Here is a 21,273-nt window from a genome sequence, read left to right on the forward strand (position 1 = left end):
AAAAATACAGGGATTAACTCCACTTCTAAATGATATGAAGCTAGCACTACCACAGTGCTGAATGGCATGTGGTAAAATGTCAAGAATATGGGCTCAGCAGGCGAACCCACCTTTTTCTAGTTTGGTTCTGCTTCTTAAAAGCTTTGTGACCTGATCAAGTCATTTCACTTTCTCAGCCTCAGTTCCTTATCATCTACCAAATGAGGAAAAGTAATACATATGGTACAAGGTATTTTGAGAATTAAGTGACACAGCACACATGTAAGTCACTCAATAAAAGGTATGATTATTCTAAAACTAAATGTCATAGCTGTGCCAAATTTATTAATACCGGATAGCTTTGTCAAACATAAAAACTGAGGGGTGCCTGGCTAGCTCAGCCATAGAGTGTGGGACTCTTGATCTCAGGGTCATGAGTTGAAGCCCCATGTTGGATGTGGAGCCTACTTAAAATTAAAAAAATTTTAATATATTAGGGGCACCTGGGAGGCTCAGTCTGCTAAGCGTCCAACTTCGGCTCAGGTCATGATCTCGCGGTTCATGAGCTTGAGCCCCGTGTCGGGTTCTGCACTGCCAGTGTGGAGCCTGCTTGGGATTCTCTCTCTCCCTCTCTCTCTGGTCCTGTCCCGCTCATGCTCCCTCTCTCTCAAAATAAATAAACTTTAAAATATATATATATTTTATAATTTGTATTTATATTATGTATAAATTTATATATATAAAACATATATATACAAAATATATATACAAAATATATAATATATGTGTGTATATATATGTATATATATATGTGTGTGGGTGTGTGTGTGTGTGTGTGTATATATATATATATATATATATATATATATATATATAGTGATCCATAGGTCCAAAATAGAACTGACCAGGATATTTCAGTGACCTCCTAACTACTAACCTGACAATAAAGAGACCCAAGGTTCTAAATGAAGTTCTACCACCATATGATCTTAGAGAGCATTTTAAAAAAAAAACAAAACACAACATGAATGGAGAGAAAAATCTGACTATGGATTAAAGAGCCAACATCCCAGAAAGAAAGGAAAGGAAGTTGAAAATAATGACTGGGAAACTAAAATCATTTCACAATTACATCTCAAATAAACCAGCTACACTTGTAAAAATTTTCAATGACACTGGAAAATATTTAATTTATCTAACACAAGTTTTTATTCTATCACCATTAATGTCTGAATGGGCTATAATTTAAGCTAGCAAATCCTTTATACCAGTACACTGTAATATGATCATTTTCTCTCACTTCTATTCATAGTGCTAGCTAATGACCCTATGTAGTACTTAACCATTGGAGCCTTAACTTTTTTCCTTCATTCATATGGCAAAATTTTCAGTTCCCAAAACCGTTCAATTTGGCTACCCATGTGCTGAGACCCTACCAATAACACAGGGGGAAACACACACAGACCAACAGGATTTACTTAAATTTAAATTTGACACATCCACAATAATACCACAGCTAGAATTCCTGACCAAGAGCCAAAATAGAAAGTCTTACCCAAACCTGAGGTCCCAGTCGGCCTCTGCATCTTATCCTCATGGACAGACTGGGGCAGGGGGATGTTATTCTCTCTCAGAAAAGAAGCCTGGCAACTGACAGGTTTGTTCGTGAGACAGGTGTATACACATAACCTCATGGTCTGATTGTTATTAACACATGTCCATGGTCCTTGTTTGACTTGTACTCTAATCTAGTCCATACATTAGCCCAAACACCTTTTGGCAAACTGAAAATAATCTATATGAGCCCCCTTGGTCTTCTCCAGAGTAAATCAGAATTCTGATGTCTCTCATCAGTACTAGGCTTGAGTTTAGAGGGTATGTAAATAAAGAAGATGAGAAAAATATCTAGAGCTGGAAGCTTCTTGGCTGAATGATCAGCAGCTACTAATTCATGGCAATTATCACACCTGTAACTGGGCATTTGTTTAATGTCAATCTTGCCCCCTAAGCTCAAAGAAGGCAGGAATCATGTTTGTCTTATTCATCACTGGTTTCTCATACAAAGTTGCCAGTATGTGCGAGGCACTGTCCTAGGTACAGTGGACACAGCAATTAATAAAAAAAACAAAAGTCCTGGCTCTCTTGGAGTTTACCTTCTAACAATCACAGATTTCTAAGATGAAAAGTTAGGGTCAGAGCCCTGAGAAATACCTGCAGATGTCTGTCAGTTTCATTAAGTAATCTCATTTTTTTTTCAATCAACAGTTTGAGAATTTTGAAGTTACTAGTTTCAATCTTTAAGAATATATTTTTTAAATTTATTTCTATGAAATGTCCAGAATAGCAAATCTATAGAGACAGGAAATACATAAGTGGTTGCCTAGAGATGAAGCAGGGGAGAGGCACTGGGGAAAAATGGGGAGTGACTGCTAACTGGGTATGGGATTTCTATTTAGGATGATGAAAATGTTCTAAAATTGATTGTGGTGATGATGGCACAAGTCTGTGAATATATCAAGAGCTAATGAATTGTATACTTTAAATGGGTGAATTCTATGGTATGTAAATTATATCTCAATAAAAATGTTATATTAAAAAAAATAAAACAGATGGAGAGGAATTTGTAGGGATTAAGGAAGAATATTCTAACCTAATAGCCTCCCTTTCCTTGGAGGGTTTTGGAGGTTGGAGGGAATTGCTGAAAAACAAATAAGGCCAATGGAAAAGGAAGCTAAGGAAGCACTGGGAGCCCAGCTACAGTGAGAAAAAATTATTCCATGGGGATTACCTTTATAGACAATCTTCTGTAGGAACAGAAAGTCACAGGTGAACTACCCCGAGAGTGGGGCTGGCAGGACAGGACAAAAGAAAAACAAGGGGCAAAATGTTTACCTGGAAATCTCTGATAAACACAGTCAGTTTGTTAGAGTATTTTTTCAATTCAGCCTTTTATGTGCATGTGACTAATTTTTTCATTTTCCTTAATAGCAGGTACAATGGGTCAGATTCTATCTCCTGAGTCTCTAATGCAGTGCTATACACATGCTGTTCACAATAAAGAACTTAAAACATGAATTAATAACTCCAGGTTAATAAATAAACATTTACTGATCATTTTACTGCATGCCTAGGCATTATATTAGGTGCTTTACATTCATTTCCTTTATTTAATTCCAATAGTCCTATGAATTAAGTAGTATTATCCCTGTGCTACAGAGAAGACAAAAGAGACTAATAACATTGAGTAATTTGCCCAAGGTCACAAGGCCAGTAAAGAATGAGGCCAGGATTCTAGAACAGATCTGTCAGACCTCCCAATGCCTAAGCTTTTATCCAATGAACTGTCTTTTGACCATAAAAAAAAGGATTTTCATATTAACTCTAATATTAGAAGAATTTTTATTAATAAACAGATTATTTCTAATTGGTAATAAATGGTAATTATTAACTATGCACCATTAATTTGGCAAAATGTGCATTGAAATACATGTTTTCTTTTTACTTTAATCCCATACCAATATCTCTAAAATAAAACCAAAGTAAAATTTTCAAAATAAAATACTATTGTTTTACTTTTCCCATTGCTTAGGTTTTATATTTACAAGAGTTTACCATACATGTATACTATACCAAAAGCATTAAGAGTTCATATCAACACTGAATGAGGAAGAAAAATACATTGTACTGAAATACTTTAAAACCTACCACTCTGCACAGAAGGTGTGCCTGAATCAGGCACTTTCTCTTGATTCTCCTTCTTGTCACCCATTGTATCTAAAAAAAGAAAGAAAATAGTGAGCAATATGGAAGGCCATAGGAAAAGTCTGAAAGAGTTCTTAGAAAACCTGTAAATGAGGGGCACCTGGGTGACTCATTCCGTTAAGCATCTGAATTCAGCTCAAGTCATGATCTCAGTTTGTGGGTTCGGGCCCCACATCACACTCTGCGATGGCAGTATGGAGCCTGCTTGGGATTCTCTCTCTCCCTCTCTCTCTGCCCCTCCCCCTGCTCATTCTCTCTCTCTCTCTCTCTGATAAATAAACTTAAAAAAAAAAAAAAAGAAAACCTATAAACTGAAACTATTTTCTAATAGGAGCCCGTTTAAATTTTTGCATATTTCCTGCATAGGACTTCACTAACATACCATGTATCTTAAAATTTGCTCATTTATTTTGTTTGTTATATGTCTCACTCCACTCATGTAAGCTCCAAAAGGGCAGGGATCTATTTATTTAATTTTGTTTCTTTTGTTCACTGCTGTATCCTCAGTGCCTAGATTAGGACCTGGCATGCAGAACATCATTAAGCATTTGTTAGAATTAACATGCCCTAGAAATAAACTGCATGCTTTTGAGAATTTTAAAACCTGATAGGGGCACCTGGGTGGCTCAGTCGGTTGAGCACCCAAATCTTGATTTTGGCCCAGGTTATGATCCCAGGGTCTTGGAATCAAGCCCTGCCATCAGGCTCTGTGCTGAGTGTGGAGTCTGCTTAAGATATTTTCTCTCTCTCTCTCTCCCCCTCTGCCCCTCTCCCTGCTCACGCTCGCTCTCACACTCTCTCTCTCAAATTTTTTTTAACATAAGAGGGAAGCTGGAATACAATGTAATTAGGCAGAGATTTTTCTCTGGGCCAAGTTGAGGAGCTCCAATAGCACTGAACCTTGTGACTTACCAAGACATTATTCTGTCCACATATATTTATCTCTTTTCTAAATTAACCATAATGCTGTTATTATGCTGAGAAGATTAACCAGAATTCCATTATAACACCAAATAAGCAGTCAGTATTCATATTTCCCCAAACGTCTTATTTTAAGTGTGTTTCTATGAATCAGGACCCAAATAAGGTCCATATATAGCAAGGGATGATAAGTGTTTTCAGTCTCTCTTGATACTTACAGGCTCCCTCCTCCTCCTTTTTCTTTTCCTTCCTCTGGGAATTTTTTTTGCTGATGATACCAGTTTAGTTTTCCAGTCTGGATTATGCTGACTAGCTCCTACGGTACTGGGTTCTTCTGGTCCTTATATTTTCTCTAAATTTGTATTAGTGTTTTGATCCAGAAAGCATAATCAGATTTAGGTTTGGTTTTTCTTTTTTTATATATATATTTATTTTTTGAGAGAGAGCAAGAGAGACAGAGTGTGAATGGGGGAAGGGCAGAGAGAGATGGAGACACAGAATCTGAAGCAGGCTCCAGGCTCTGAGCTGTCAGCACAGAGCCCAACGTGGGGCTCGAACCCACAAACTGTGAGATCATGACCAGAGCCAAAGTCGGACGCTCAACCAACTGGGCCACCCAGGCACCTAGGTTTGGCTTTTCTGAGATGAGAAGATGACTTCACAGGTGGTATTGTGAACTTCTCACAGGAGGCTCCTAATATCTAGTTCTCTCTCTTTTTGTGATATAAGCAGCCATGGATGGCTATTGCCTAGACCCATTAGTTCATTAGCAGCTGCAAAATGGAAATATTCTAATTTTTTTAATGTTTATTTATTTTTGAGAGAGGGGGAGAGGCAGAGAGAGAGGGAGACACAGAATCTGAAGCAGGCTCCAGGCTCTGACATGTTAGCACAGAGCCTGACACGGGGCTTGAACCCATGAGCCATGAGATCATGACCTGAGCTGAAGTCTGCTGCTTAACCGACTGAGCCACCCAGGCGCCCTGGAGGTATTCTAATTTTACACTCCTGTCTTAAAGAATTTTGTTTAATATTTATTTATTTTTGAGAGAGAGAGAGACAGACAGTAAGAAGGGGAGGGGCAAAGATAGGGAGACACAGGATCTGAAGCAGGTTCCAGGCTCTGAGCTGTCACCTTAGAGCCCAACACAGGGCTCGAACTCACAAACTGTGAGATCATGACCTGAGCCAAAGTCAGATGCTCAACTGACTGAGGCACCCCGGTGCCTCTATCATCCTGTCTTAATTAGCCAGAAAACTTGGAAAGAAAGAAACCTACCCTTTTCAATCATTCAATTACCCTGAGGTACAGATCATATAAGAAAGTCACAAGCAATACTTTGTTCTTTTCCTTTATTTTCTAGTTTTCAAAATAATGAGTTAGATCCCTAGCATTCTCCACAGATAACCAATAAGTTTTATTTTGTTGTATCATTATGAACTCATGAATTTAACCATACTTAATGTGTTGTTGCCAATTCATGGCTGTTTTACCCTTATTGATGACCAAATTGTCAAATGACAAACTTTTCAAAGAAAGATCTATGAATGATACCAGGTATACAATTTAAGGTAACAGATCTACTTTCTGGTTATGACTCAGTGACTCTTTAAGACATGTGAACATTTCAGATGGATACCTAAGTTGCTATTTTTTTTTAATGTTTATTTATTTTGAGAGAGAGAGCGCACACACGAGTTGGGGGAGGGAGAGGAAGAGAGAAAATCCCAAGCATGCTCCATCCTCAGCCCTGAGCCTGACATGAGGTTCAATCCCATGACCATGAGATCTTGGCCTGAGCTGAAACCAAAAGTCGGACCCTCAACGGACTGAGCCACCCAGGTGCCCCTACAGTAAGATTTTCTAATAGGAAAGAAAGTGAAACTGTAAAGATATGGTTCCTGCTCTAGAGAAGCTGAGAATCTACTCACAGAGACCAAAGTAAACTCGACAAAATTGGGAACAGCAGGAAACAACATTCAGCATTCAGCCAGAGAAAAACTCCTAAGAGACACAGGACTTGAACTGGGTCTTTTTTTTTTAATGTTTATTTATTATTTTTGAGAGAGAGAAAGAGATAGAGAGAGAGAGAGAGCAGGGGAGGGTCAGAGAGAGAATCCCAGGGAGGCTCCACAATCCATGCATTAGTGGACCCATGCAATTCAAACCCGTGTTGTTCAAGGGTCAACTGTACAACTCAAAAGAGAGTGAAAATGAGTGTGGCATATTCATGGGACAGTAAGCAGACCTCTCACTAAAGCAAGACAGGATGAAGCATTTTTTTAACCATTTATAATTAGAGTTAGGAGATTTTGATTCTGATTTTGTCACAGATTGTTGTAGAACCTGTTGACTTAAACTCCCTGAGTGTCCATTTTTTCACTTATAAAACTAGGAAGGAAAGACAAAATTACCTTTACTAGCTATTTGGTTCTAAAACGTCAATTCTAAGCACCTGACATCTCTTGTGACTTTATTTCTAAAAGGGTTTTTTTTTTTCAAAAGTTCAGTCTACTAGAAGATATTCATTCCAAATGAATACTAAAAATACTATCATCTTTGGAAAGTAAATCTTACCTTCATTCTCTGTTTGCCCCCTGATATCCATTTCCGGTATTCTTTCCTACAAGGAGAAAGACCAATTAAAGCCTCCTTTCAGCACATTTCTGAAGAATAGGATTATAAGAAATCAGTTATAGAGTTAAATCATTTTAATCTTTCCTTTGCATAAAAATAAGCTCTGGCACAAAAACAGACACTCAGATCAATGGAACAGAATAGAGAACCCAGAAATGGACCCAAAAACGTATGCCCAACGAATCTTTGACAAAGCAGGAAAGAATATCCAGTAGAATAAAAATAGTCTCTTAAGCAAGTGGTGCTGGGAAAACTGGACAGCGACATGCAGAAGAATGAACCTGGACCACTTTTTTACACCATACACAAAAATAAACTCAAAATGGATGAAAGACCTAAATGTAAGACAGGAAGCCATCAAAATCGAGGAGAAAGCAGGCAAAAACCTCTTTGACTTTGGCCGCAGCAACTTCTACCTCAACACGTCTCCGGAAGCGAGGCAAACAAAAGCAAAAATGAACTACTAGGACCTCATCAAAATAAAAAGCTTCTGCACAGCAAAGGAAACAATCAGCAAAACCAAAAGGCAACCGATGGAATGGGAGAAGATATTTGCAAACGACATATCAGATAAAGGGTTAGTATCCAAAATTCTATAAAGAACTTCTCAAACTCAACACCCAAAAAACCAAATAATCCAGTGAAGCAATGGGCAAAAAGACAGAATATGGACACTTCTCCAAAGAATACATCCAGATGGCCAACTGACACATGAAAAAATGCTCAACATCACTCATCAGAGAAATACAAATCAAAACCACAATGAGAACCACCTCACACCTGTCAGAATGGCTAACATTAACAACTCAGGCAACAGCAGATGTTGGCGAGAATGCAGAGAAAGAGGATCTCTTTTGCGCTGCTGATGGGAATGTAAACTGGTGCGGCCACTCTAGAAAACAGCATGGAGGTTCCTCAAAAAATTAAAAATAGAACTACCCTAAGACCCAGCAATTGCACTACTAGGTATTTATCCAAGGGATACAGGTATGCTGTTTCGAAGGGGTACATGCACCCCCATGTGCCTAGCAGCACTATCAACAATAGCCAAAATATGGAAGAGCCCAAATGTCCATCGATGGATGAATGGATAAAGAAAATGTGGTATATATATTCAACGGAGTACTACTCGGCAATCAAAAAGAATGAAATCCTGCCATTTGCAACTACATGGATGGAACTAAAGGGCATCATGCTAAGTGAAATGAGTCAGAGAAAGACAAAAATCATATGACTTCAAACATATGAGGACTTTAAGATACAAAACAGATGAACATAAGGGAAGGGAAGCAAAAATCATAAAAACAGGGAAGGGGACAAAACATAAGAGACTCTTAAATATGGAAAACAGAGGGTTACTGGAGGGGGTGTGGGAGGAGGGATGGGCTAAACAGATAAGGGGCATTAAGGAATCTACTCCTGAGATCACTGTTGCACTATATGCTAACTAACTTGGATGTAAATTTAAAAAATAAATTAAAAAAATAAGCTCAGTAGATGAGTAGCTTGCAGAGGCTGGGGAAATAGGGACTAGGGAACGACTACTAATGGGTATGGGTAAGGGGTTTCTTTTGTGGGGTGATAATAATATTCTGGAATTAAATAGTCGTGACAGTTGCACAGCCTTGTGAATACACTAAAAACCACTGAATTGTAAACTTTAAAAGGGTGAATTTTAGGAGCACCTGGGTTGCTCAGTCGGTTAAGCATCTGGCTCTTGATTTCGGCTCAGGTCATGATTTCACAGTTCTGGGCTGGCAAGCACAGAGCCTGCTTGGGATTCTCTCTCTCCCTCTTTCTCTGCCCCTCCCTGCTCGCCCACTCTCTCACTCTCTCTCAAAAATAAACATTAAAAAAAAAATAAAAGGGTGAATTTTATGGTTAAATGAATTAAAAAGAGCAGATGGTAAACTGGTAGAGTTGGGATTCAGCCTGAGGCCTATCCAAAAACCCTCTTAAGCCCATATTTTGGAGTGGTGGAAGTATCATGCCTGTGTTGGTAAAACTTGTAAGAACTGCAAGAGTCAAGTCTTCTAACAAGACAATTATTTGCTCAAAGACATATGTATTATGAGCCGCTAATTCATTCACTAATTCAAACTTTTCCTACATGTCCTCAATATGCCAGGCACTCTACAACAAAGATAAATAATACACTGTCCTTGCCCTCCAACAACTCCATCCAGTCAGAAACAGGCATATGAACAAAACACAGTATGAGTGCTATAAAATATGTACACAAAAATATTGAACATGGCAAAAGGATATCCATCTCCCATTACTCTGTGTGCCTGTGGTCAGAACATGATTATGTGTATAATGGAAGGTAATTTGTTATTTAAGGAAGTCTATGGAGAACACATTCATTAAGCCACCCAGAACACCTTTTGCACCTCTCACTCAACAGACTTAAACTCAAGCATCATCTCTTCAAAACTTGCTCCTTCTGACATTTTTCTCTTACCAACACACTACTCTTCCAGGTACTTGGACTTAAAACCCCAGGTATGACTGAATGTGTGAGGTTCTTTTCTTTCACTCACACATTCAGTCAGTAGTCAACATGCGTGCTCTCATTTCTCTTTCCCCTCACACTGATTTACACCCTCGTTAGCTCCTGCCTAGTTAATACCAGAGCCACCTAACTCCTCTTGCCACAAGGGTCTTTCCCTACCCCAATCTACCCAATACATGACAGGTATGAACTAAGCTGCTTTCTGCCCAAATCACCTTCCTGCTTCAATAATTTCACCATACTGAATTGAACAAAAAAGTCTTCTGCAGGTCTATTTAAGCTAACTCACAATTTCAAAGTCACCTGACGTCTATCACCTACAGCTATCCTATGGCCTGGCTCAAAACTCATCATGCTATTCTATCTGCATAGGATACCTTTTCTTCTTCTGCTCTTGCTGCCGCTTGAAATCCTACCCATCCTTTAAGACCAAACATAAATCCCACCTCTTTCTTATTCCTTTCTATATTACCACCATCTGTTTCCAGGTGTGATATAGTCATTTATTTAAAATTATTTTTTTAATTTTATTTTTAATTTTGTTTAATTTACATCCAAATTAGTTAGCATATAGTGCAACAATGATTTCAGGAGTAGATTCCTTAATGCCCCTTACCCATTTAGCCCATCCCCCCCCCACAACCCCTCCAGTAACCCTCTGTTTGTTCTCCCTATCTATGAGTCTCTTCTGCTGTGTCCCCCTCCCTGTTTTTATATTATTTTTGTTTCCCTTCCCTTATGTTCATCTGTTTTGTCTCTTAAAGTCCTCATATGAGTAAGTCATATGATTTTTGTCTTTCTCTGACTAATTTCACTTGGCATAATACCCTCCAGTTCCATCCACCTAGTTGCAAATGGCAAGATTTCATTCTTTTTGATTTCCAAGTAATACTCCATTGTGTATATATACCACATTTTCCTTATCCATTCATCCATCGATGGACATTTGGGCTCTTTCCATACTTTGGCTATTGTTGATAGTGCTTCTATAAACATGGGGGTGAAAGTGTCCCTTCGAAACAGCACACCTGTATCCCGTGAATAAATGCCTAGTAGTGCAATTGCTGGGTCATAGGGTAGTTCTATTTTTAGTTTTTTGAGGAACCTCCATACTGTTTTCCAGAGTGGCTGCACCAGCTTGCATTCCCATATTTAAAAATTATTTACAGAATTCCTATGTGCTTGGCACTATGTGGACAGAATATACAGTCTACTACAAAAGAGCTTAGAAATCCAGTGAGAGACTATTAATAATTATTGAACAAAGAATAAAATACAAACTCTACTAACAGAGGTAAGGGGCGCCTGGGTGGCTAAGTGGGTTAAGCATCCGACTTCAGGTCAGGTCATGATCTCATGGTTCATGGGTTCAAGCCCCGCATCAGGCTCTGTGCTGATAGCTCAGAGCCCGGAGTCTGCTTGAGATTCTGTGTCCCCCTCTCTTCCTGCTCCCTCTCCACTCACACACGCGTGTGCGCTCTCTCTCTCTCCAAAATAAACATTAAAAATTTTTTAAAAAAAGAGAGAGGCAAAAGTGGTGCTCTGTGAGAAGACAGAAAGCACAATTAACTGGGAACATATAAGAAGCACATTCAAAGAAGTGGCACTTGACCTGGCCCTTTGAAGATGAGTATTTCAATGAGCAGAGAAGACAGAGAGGAATTTCAGGCTGAAGACACAAAATGAGCGAACACTAAAGAGGCTTCTGCTGGGGCATCTGGGTGGCTCAGTCACTAAAACGCTTCAGTGTCCGACTTCAGCTCAGGTCATGATCTCACGGTTCATGAGTTCAAGCTCCACATCAGACTCTCTTGCTGTCAGCGTGGAGCCCACTATCTCCCTCTCTCTGTGCCTCCCTGGCTTGCACGCACACACACACACACACTCTCTCTCCCTCTCAAAAATAAACAGTAAAAATTGTTTTTAAAAAAAAGAAGAAAAACTGAGCAATGGGTCACACATAGAAGGTATAGCCAGGTTCCAATGTTCTTCTCTCAAATCTCTAAACCATAACTGAATTCTTTTTTTAAATTTTTTTTATATAATTTGTTATCAAGTTAGCTATCATACAGCATATACAGTGTGCTCTTGGCTTTGGGAGAACCATAACTGAATTCTTAATCTCAACTGGTATCAATTGCTCCCATTAGTTGAGTAAGTAATCTTGTAATTCTAGAAGATGAAGATGTGTGTGCAGAGATGATTAAAAGTAAATCCTTGAAGACCTAAATAAATAAGTACATGTACCATGTACACAAGTTGGAAGATTTCTTGAATAGGCATAAAAATACACTAACCACAAAAGAAAATATTGATAAACTAGATTTAATAATTTATCTAAAGGCAATATTTAATCAAGATGGAGTGGCATTGGGGCACCTGGGTGGCTCAGTCGTTTAAGTGATTTCAGCTCAGGTCATGATCTCACAATTTGTGAACTCAAGCCCCACATCGGGCTCTGTGCTGACAGCTCGGAGCCTGGAACCTGCTTTGGATTCTGTGTCTCCCTCTCTCTCTGTCCCTCCTCCATTCACACTGTTTCTCTCTCTCAAAAATAAAATAAACATTAAAAAAATCTTTTTAAAGATGGAGTGGTATTGGCATAAGGATTGACATACAGACCAATGAAACAGAACAAAGCCTTAAAAGATGCACATATATATAGTGAACAGATTTTCAACACAAGTACCAAGGTAATTTAATGGAGAAAGGGTAGTTTTTGTTTTTTAACAAATGGTACTAGAACATTTCCATATACCAAAAAATGGAAAAAAAAAAACCACTTATCTCACAAGTTAACGCACAAAAACTACCTTGAAACAGATCATAAATCTAAACGTAAAGCCTACAACTATAAAATTTCTAGAAGAAAACAGAGACCTCATGACTCTAAGTTTTGCCATAATTTCTTTTACAAAAAAGCACAACACATAAAAAATTTAAAAACTGAACTTTATCAAAACTAACAACTGCTCTACAAGTGATACTGCTAAGAAAAGGATAAGCCATAGAATGGGAGAAAATACTTGCAAAATACTATCTGATAAAAGATCTACATCCAGAATACATAAAGAACCTTCACAACTCAATTTTAAAAAGGCAAACAGCCCAATAAAAACATAATTGGTAAAAGATTTGGACAATCATTTCACTAAAGAAGATACACAAATGGCCAAGAAGCATGTGAAAAGATACTCAACATTATTAGTATTCAAGGAAGCATAAATTAAAACCACAATGAAATACCACGACACAAATGGCTAAAATTAAAATAGCTGACAATACCAAATGTTGGTAAGGATGTGGAACAACTAGAACTCTGATACATTGCTGGTGGGAAAATAAAATAAGTATTTCTATAAAAACAGAACTTTCTTAGAATTAAATGCAAAGCAAATATTCCTAATTTCAAAATCAATGCTTTGGAATCCAAACCACTTATTTTAAAGGTAGAACCACAGACCAAGGAATAAAATACTCGACTTATCCCCAGATAAAGATAGGAAGAATTCCAGATCCCTTTAGTTTGAGATTAGCCATTTAGATAAAATCAGCTCTTTCAGAGTTTGGAAACTTTTCCTTTTCAATTATCATAGTCACTCACTCAGCACCAGTGAACAGACATATCTTCTTGTGAAGTCCAAAGCCTTCAGTACACAAAAAGAACTCAAACAGTTTAGGAAATGAGTCAGTGACTCATTAAGCTTTCCCTTTCAGTAATCATGGTGTTAAAATGCAGTGAGTTGTTTGAAGACACCATCCAGACTCTTAACTATAGAGAATAAACTGATGGTTACCAGAGGGGAGGTGGGTGGGGGTAATGAGTAAAACACGCGATGGGGATTAAGGAATGCACTTGTCCTGATGAGCACTGGGTGATGTATGGAATTGCTGAATCATGATGCTGTATACCTAAAACTAATATAACACTTCATGTTAACTATATTGGAATTAGAATAAAATAAAATGTGAGCTTGGGTACACTGTAGTAATTTAAGGATTCTTTCAGGGTCACAATAAAATCAAAATCATTTGCCCTAAACATTCTTCTTTCACTATAGACAGGCTTTACTGTTTTCCCTCTTAAGCCATATAGCTTCCATATTTCACTACACCAATAATTTCACTGTTAAATGAAATAATTTTCCCTTTAAGAGAATATGCCCCTGTTTCTGTCTTTATTTCCTTTATATATATTCCAGAGCACCTAGAACAGTGCTAAGCACAAGGTAGATTCAAACTGAATACTTGAGTGAATATTTACCAATCTTTAATAAAATATTTATTTTCAAATATTCTGAAATTCATACATTTTGTTGGAGACTTGTTTTCCCTCCTCACTCTCCGCAATATGCCTACAAGGTTTATATTTGGCATATGCAAATGCATAAATTCTCATTTAATCTAGGCACTAGATAAAAAATCAAGTGAATGCTTGAGCTTACTTTTGAGCAAATAAAAACTTCTGTGTTAGAAAGTATTACTGGAGGGGCACCTGGATGGCTCAGTCAGTAAAGCATCTGGCTCTTGGTTTCAGCTCAGGTCATGATCTCATGGTTCACAGGTTCGAGCCCTGCGTTGGGCTCTACACTAATAGCAAGGAGCCTGCTTGGGATTCTCTCTCTCTTCCGCCCTCTCTGCCCTTTACCTGGACTCTCTCTCACAAAATAAATAAAAATAAACTTTAAAAAGTTAAGAAAGAAAGAAAGAAAGAAAGAAAGAAAGAAAGAAAGAAAGAAAGAAAGAAAGAAAGAAAGAAGAGAAAAGAAAAGAAAAGAAAAAAGAAAAAAGAAAAAAGAATTATTGGGGCACCTGGATGGCTCAGTTGGTTAAGGGTCTGACTCTTGATTTTGGCTCATGGTTCATGGGTTCTGCACTAAAAGTGCAGAGCCTGCTTGGGATTCTCTCTCTGCCCCTCCCTCACTCAGATGCGTGCTCTCTCTCAAAAATAAATAAATAAACTTAGAAAAAAATTACTAACTACTTAAACTATCTTAAACTCCCAACTTCCATGCACTATTCAGCAAAATATTACAGCCTCCTCCTTGTTACAAAAATGCCCAAACCTTAAAGAGAAAAAAATTAAATTCCCTAATGGGAGAATGGATAATTCCATAACAAAGAAACAAAGCAAATACACAAACTGCTTCTTTAATGCCTCTCAAACTACAATCCACTTAAACCAATCAAAAGAATAACCTTTTTTTAATCACTTGAACACATGACTTTACAGACAAGTGGGCATAATCCCATGTGTCAGGAGTTTATGCCCATACAAATAAATGAAGAAAGGCCGCTGCTCTCCGGACGCTCCCCAGCAGGGCTCTCAGGCTGTGTTTTCACCCAACATTTAACAGATATCAAAGCAAATTTTGTATAATACAAGTTGTTTACCTGCTCATCTCTTCTCACATATTAAGTGGTTGAGAATACAGGCCACACGTTACTCTTCCTTATACCTCCCCCACGGCTAGCACAAAACCTTGCACTTAAAAAAATTCTGAAACATTCAATGATAGTGACTAAAATTACACTATAAATGTATAAATAGACTTGTACAGGATTACATGAGTAAAAGATTATTTAAGCATGAAGAGAAACAGGACATTTAATAGGTTATTAATAAGGCTTACCCAGGAGGGCAAAGATGCTAGTGTGTGCTGAGGGGAAAGGGAGTGTATTTTATAAATATACCCTGCATGATATAACCCTATTTGTATAAAATTGTATGTAAGTTTGCATAAAGTAACACAAAAATATTTTGGTGATCTTCCTTTCTTACATTACAGAGTGGTAAGATTTTAGGTGACCTTAATTTTGTTGTATTTTTATGCATTATTTGTATGCTCTACAATGGGATGTATGAAATAATAATTAAGTCATTTTCATTGTGGAGGGGGGGGAATATATCCTGATAGTTTTTTTTTTAATAATCCTTTAATGCTGTTATATTAAGTTCTGTTTATGCAATGCTGGCCTATGGCATATGCTTAACAAATTATATATTCTTTTTTTTTAATTATTTTTTTGAGAGACAGAGACAGAGAACGAGCAGGGGAGGAACAGAAAGAGAGGAAGACACAGAATCTGAAGCAGGCTCCAAGTTCCAACCTGTCAGCACAGAGCCCGATGAGGGGCTTGAACTCACGAACCACGAGACCATGACCTGAGCCAAAGTCAGATGCTTAACTGACTGAGCCACCCAGGCCCCCAACAAATTATATATTCTTAAACAATTTATGCTGCCATGATTAGTGGTAGCCATATCAATTACACAGAAATAATATTTTAAGTGGTCAAAGCCATTACAAGTTACTTCACCTCCCTCACTCCTGGTTTTCCCATGTGTAAATTAAGGCAAATACCACTTACACTTCTTAGTATAGTCGTGAAAATTAAAATGAGATAGTGTAGGTGGAGCACCGAGCATACTATCTGAAACAAATGGAAGCTCAAAGGCTGATTTCTACCCCACCCCATCTGTCCTAATTAAAACTCCCTGAGAGCAGTGAGTTTCGGCATTAACACTCAACATTAATTATGTTATAAAATGACACTGTGTTCCTACTTTGATTCCTGAGCATTACTTAATTATTCTCTTCCAAAGTACAGACCATAAAGGTGTTCTATAAACAGAAACACTAAGTTTAAATCACTCTTAAATTAAGCAGCAATAAGTAAATAAATATACATATGCTTTTTATAATGCCCAGGCATATAATTACCAAAGAAAGCAGTTGCCATCTACTAACCAGCATTATTAGAATACATACATTCTAGCTAAAACCAAAAGAAACTGGATGTCACCCAGTGTTGGTTGACTTTGAGGCCTAATTATTCATGAATTTCCTTTAGGGGTTGATGAGTACTGAAAATAGCTTTTGGCCCTTTGTGAACCAAAAGAGCCTTTGTGGACTTCTAGAAACTGGAATTGTTTTTGGGGTTTGTTTGTTTGTTTTTTACACACACACATCACCCCCCCAAAAAATTAAAAGGTAAGTAGAAGGAAAAAAAATCACCTATAATCCCCTCATCAAACAATATGTGCCATTAACCATCTGTTACCAGGTATATATCCTTTCAATGAAAAATCATATATGTAAATCCATATATAATACACATTTGAACCACTTTTAAATATACACTTTCCAAATTCCATATATCAATAATCCTCAAATAAAATTCTGCCCATAATTCATAAAGCCAACACTTTTAGTTAAAATAAAAACTGGACAATAATAAATGCCTTTTAAAAGTTCGTGCCTTAAGAAAAAACTCCATTATTCTCAAGATTAACACTCAAAACAGGAGAAAAATTAGTGCTTATTTTGTAATCTAAAAAGTGAAAAAACACCATGGAAGATGAAAATATATTTACTAGAACATTGGGTTAATTTTTAAATTTATATTTATCAAACATTTTTTAAGAATGTTTGATCACCAAAACTTTTCACCATTTCTATATAATTGTTATATTCTATACCATGCTTTTAAAAAGGATTAGCAGCTGCAAGATAAAAACATACTTATAAAAGGGTGGAGCATTCATTATTAAAAAGAGCAAATAAAAATGTACTAGTTGGAAAAAAAATGAGTACCCAACCTGAATGATTAATTTCTCTCTGGTCTATATAAAGTTTCACTACAAGATAAAAATACATACAAATTCAATAGGATAAACATCTTCCTAGGACTGAGTAATCAGGAGGAATATGTACAGGTCCTAATGTAAAGGAATACTGGTTAATTTAATAGAAACTATCTTTGACTATAATTTAAGAAAACATAAAAGTTCTATTGTCCCTCTTAAAATGCCCCAGCATTACACTGTAATTCACTCATGTCTTTCTTCACAATACAAAAGCAGAGATTATAGAAGTCTAAAGAATAGACCATGATCTATTGGTAAATACTGGACAACATCAACTCATAGATGAATCCCCAGTGCCTCAAATAAAGAGGTTGTGCAGCTAAGAACATACCTATATGACTTACATACCAGATATGCAGAAAGCACAGCTGCTGTCTTTCTGGAAAAAATTAAGAGCCTAACATTCTTTTAGAAATAAAGACGCATCTCACACAGTCGTCATCTATAGAGGAAACAACAGAAAAGCTTAATTTTGCTCTGAATATACTTTGAAGTGCTTCAGCACTTTTAAGGACTCAAATAAGACTCCTAAAGTCGTTCTCCATGTTATACGAGAGAGAAAATTTGGACAAGAAAAAAAATTAAAAGCTTTGTTTTTGCCAGCTTATAGAGAAGTTGCTTCACTGAATGCATATAAGGAACAACTTCACTGCATTAAGTCTTTTTTCGAATGTAAACCATCCAAAAAAAGGTATTAGGTCACCACTATTTTATAATAAGTGTCTGACATTTGACATTTCTTTTACCTAAATACCAGTTACACTAAACCTAGCTGCTGTATCTAGCAGACTTTGAACAAGCATCAGGATCTTTTACAAAACCATTTGTTTTGAAGACTGTATCTTCTTGCAGAATTCGGAGCTGATAAGAGATCAACAAATGCTTTGAAAAATCCTGCACTGTCTTCAGCCATTTTCTCAATACGATTTAACAATGTAAACAATGATTAATAGTGGAATTATTAAACCTACAATTCCCATTGCTCTGAACTGATTCTGAAGAAAAGTCTACTTCCCCCCGCCCCCCAGAGTTTTAAAGAACTATTTAGCAAGTTAATGAATCTATAATTCCAAGATTACAGGGCCTTTCCATTACTTGTTTGCTTCGGGTTGTTTGTTTGCTTTTCCTTTGTTTTGTTTTGTTTTAAAGATAAGGTAATACACCTTGAGTCTCTAATTAGAGACCACTATCTGAAGAGTCCGTGAGGGTAAACATTTTGACAAGGGCAGGAATTTAACAAGGAAGAAATCTCCCAGGGCTCTTTTCAACTTTAGGCCATTGATCAGATGTTATAAAATGAATGGAATTATATAGAATCTCAACCTGAGAGAGTATAAAAATAAACAAAATACAGATGTTAAGCTGAAAAAGATAAATCCGTTCCCAAACCAACAGCAAAGTTTGCAAAAGTCCCATAGGTGGGAATATGTAATGTCCAAACTTGAGCATTTATTATTAGACTTGTTCACTGAACCTCCCATCTGGCAGATATTAATATCCACATTTTTTGAAAGAGCTAAGTGGCCTTAAATTGAGACAACATCCAATTTTTATCAGTGTAGAAAAAATTCTCTACTATACTATACATTTACCAGACTAACCTTTTCCTGATGACTAAGATTTTGGTAATAAATATAACAACACCTAAAACACAAAGAGTTTCTGGGATACCTTACTTTTTGCAACATTCCTTTGTTTCCTACAACTGCTTTCCAAGACCCTAATTCAGACACGAGACCCCATTTCAGTGTTTCAGTCCTTACTCTCCTTGACACTTCAGGAGCGATAGGTCACCCCTCATAACAGACACCTCTCATCTCTGAGCCTCAGATTCTCTGGTTGTCCTACCTCTATTATCTCTCTGCATCTACTTCCTCCTTCTGTCCTAGCCGTTGGTCTCAAATCACTTAGTCTCTTCCTCTAGATTCTAGTAATTTTAGAGTCTAGAATCTCATTCTATACTATGGTTGATGCAACACTCCTATGTGGATGACTCATATATCAGCATCTCTACTCCCCAATCTCTCTCCAAAATTTCTCGTCAATTGAACATCAGTCTAGATGTCTCACAACGACCTCAAACATTACATATTTAAGAAATCAAACTCTTCTGCCTTCCAAAATAAGTGACTCTTCCTCTGCTTCCTTTTTTAATAGGCATTACTAATACCCAATCTTTCTGAATTAGAAGTCATCTTTGATTCTCTTCCTCATTTGTCCAGTATCTTACCAATTACCAAGTTCTGCTGATTCTTAAAGATCAGAAAGCTGGTGTGAAAGAAAAATGATTCAAACCTAAGTCTGTAAGACACCAAAAAGACAGGGTTTCAATACACTGCTCATACTTTAAAAGGGAAAAATGAGACATACCATGCATCCTGGATAGACTGGATCCATGAGGCAGGAGAAAATAAAGATTATGGTCCCTAGGGTCTAACAGTGGTGGTGATGAAAATGGTAATAATAAATACTGAGAGTTGTCACTTACTGAACTCTTGCTAAATGTCTGTTAACCTACTAGGGCATTTATATACACTTTTCCTACCTAAAGCTTATTATAAGCTTGTAGGGTTGTTACTGTTATTAATGTCCACTTAAAAGTTAAGAATATTGAGGCTCAGGGTGCCTGGCTGGCTCAGTCAGTAGAGCGCACAAGTCCTGATCTCAGGGTCAGGAGTTCAAGTCCTATGTTGGGTGTGGAGACTACTTTAAAAAAAAATGTTTTTAATGCTCTTATTTATTTTTGAGAAAGAGAGAGAGCGGGAGAGGGGCAAAGAGAAAGAGGGAGACTCAGAATCTGAAACACTCCCCAGGCCCTGAGCTGTCAGCACAGAGCCTGACGCAAGGCTCAAACTCATGAACCACAAGATCATGACCTGAGCCAAAGTCAGACGCTTAACTGACTGGGCCACCCAGGCACCCAAAAAATTTTTAAAAAATAAAAAGAAAGAATATTGAGGCTCAAATATCTGCACAAGATCACCCAGTTAGATTTGGATCTAGGTCCTTGAATGCTTAACCATTTGCTAAAGTTCTTCTGTTATGTTTATGTACATGCTTTATCTCCCCGGGCAGATGTAAGCTTTTAGGGGCAGTATTATGTCTGGATCATCTTTGTATCCTCCCGTGCCTACCCACAGGGTCTATCATAGGTAGGGCCCTCTAAATGTTTGCTAAATGAGTAAATATAATCTGCTGTGCTACAGGTTACTTATACCTAAACCATACAGTCCCAGGACACTGTGGTTTAAAAAAAAAAAAAAAAAAAAAAAGGAGGGGGGAGAGCTTTTCTTTTGGCTGTCATTATTGTTCTTCTCTGTTCCTTTCTGCAATGTCTAATCTGCTGTGGCTAAATTTACACAAGTCTAGGTCATGGGCCACGGAGAAAATTCTGTGAGATGAGACAGAGTCCCTCACTCCCCACAACATCCTCCTTCCCAACACCTAATAGACCTTTTACTTTTTACTCTGAATTTGATTTCTAGGCTGTATGAGGTCTCAAAAAGACAGGCCCCAAGTGTAAATTGGTCGCTATTATAGGTGTGGGTATTTTAAGGGAGATCAACTAGCAATATATGCTATACCAGAACTCAGTTGATAAATTCCAATTACATTGTAGTTGAAACTAAAACACATGCTTTAAATCAATATTCAAATGCACAAAAAGGAAAAGACAATCACTACACACAAATAATTTGGTTGCATAAATATTTTATTACATCCCCTTGGGAAGTTTCAAGGCTAGGAGAAGTTCACAAATATGCTTGCTGGTATTTTTAAAGAAAATGTTGGAAGAAGTGATAAAGT

General features: G+C 37.3%; 1 protein-coding gene across 3 annotated transcripts in view; it reads right to left on the minus strand.

The window, feature by feature from the left end:
- SCML2 (Scm polycomb group protein like 2) overlaps window positions 1-21,273 on the minus strand; it is a 102,964-nt gene that overhangs the window by 75,289 nt on the left and 6,402 nt on the right. For all 3 annotated transcript variants that reach the window (XM_042974925.1, XM_042974924.1, XM_042974926.1), the window contains exons 2-3: window positions 7,241-7,286; window positions 3,685-3,753 (exon numbers count right to left, since the gene is read on the minus strand). In XM_042974925.1, the coding sequence (XP_042830859.1) occupies window positions 3,685-3,753; window positions 7,241-7,271 (100 nt within the window). In that variant the 5' untranslated portion in view covers window positions 7,272-7,286. The remainder of the gene's footprint in view (window positions 1-3,684; window positions 3,754-7,240; window positions 7,287-21,273) is intronic.

Source organism: Panthera tigris, chromosome X, assembly GCF_018350195.1.
Source record: "Panthera tigris isolate Pti1 chromosome X, P.tigris_Pti1_mat1.1, whole genome shotgun sequence".
NCBI lineage: Eukaryota > Metazoa > Chordata > Mammalia > Carnivora > Felidae > Panthera > Panthera tigris.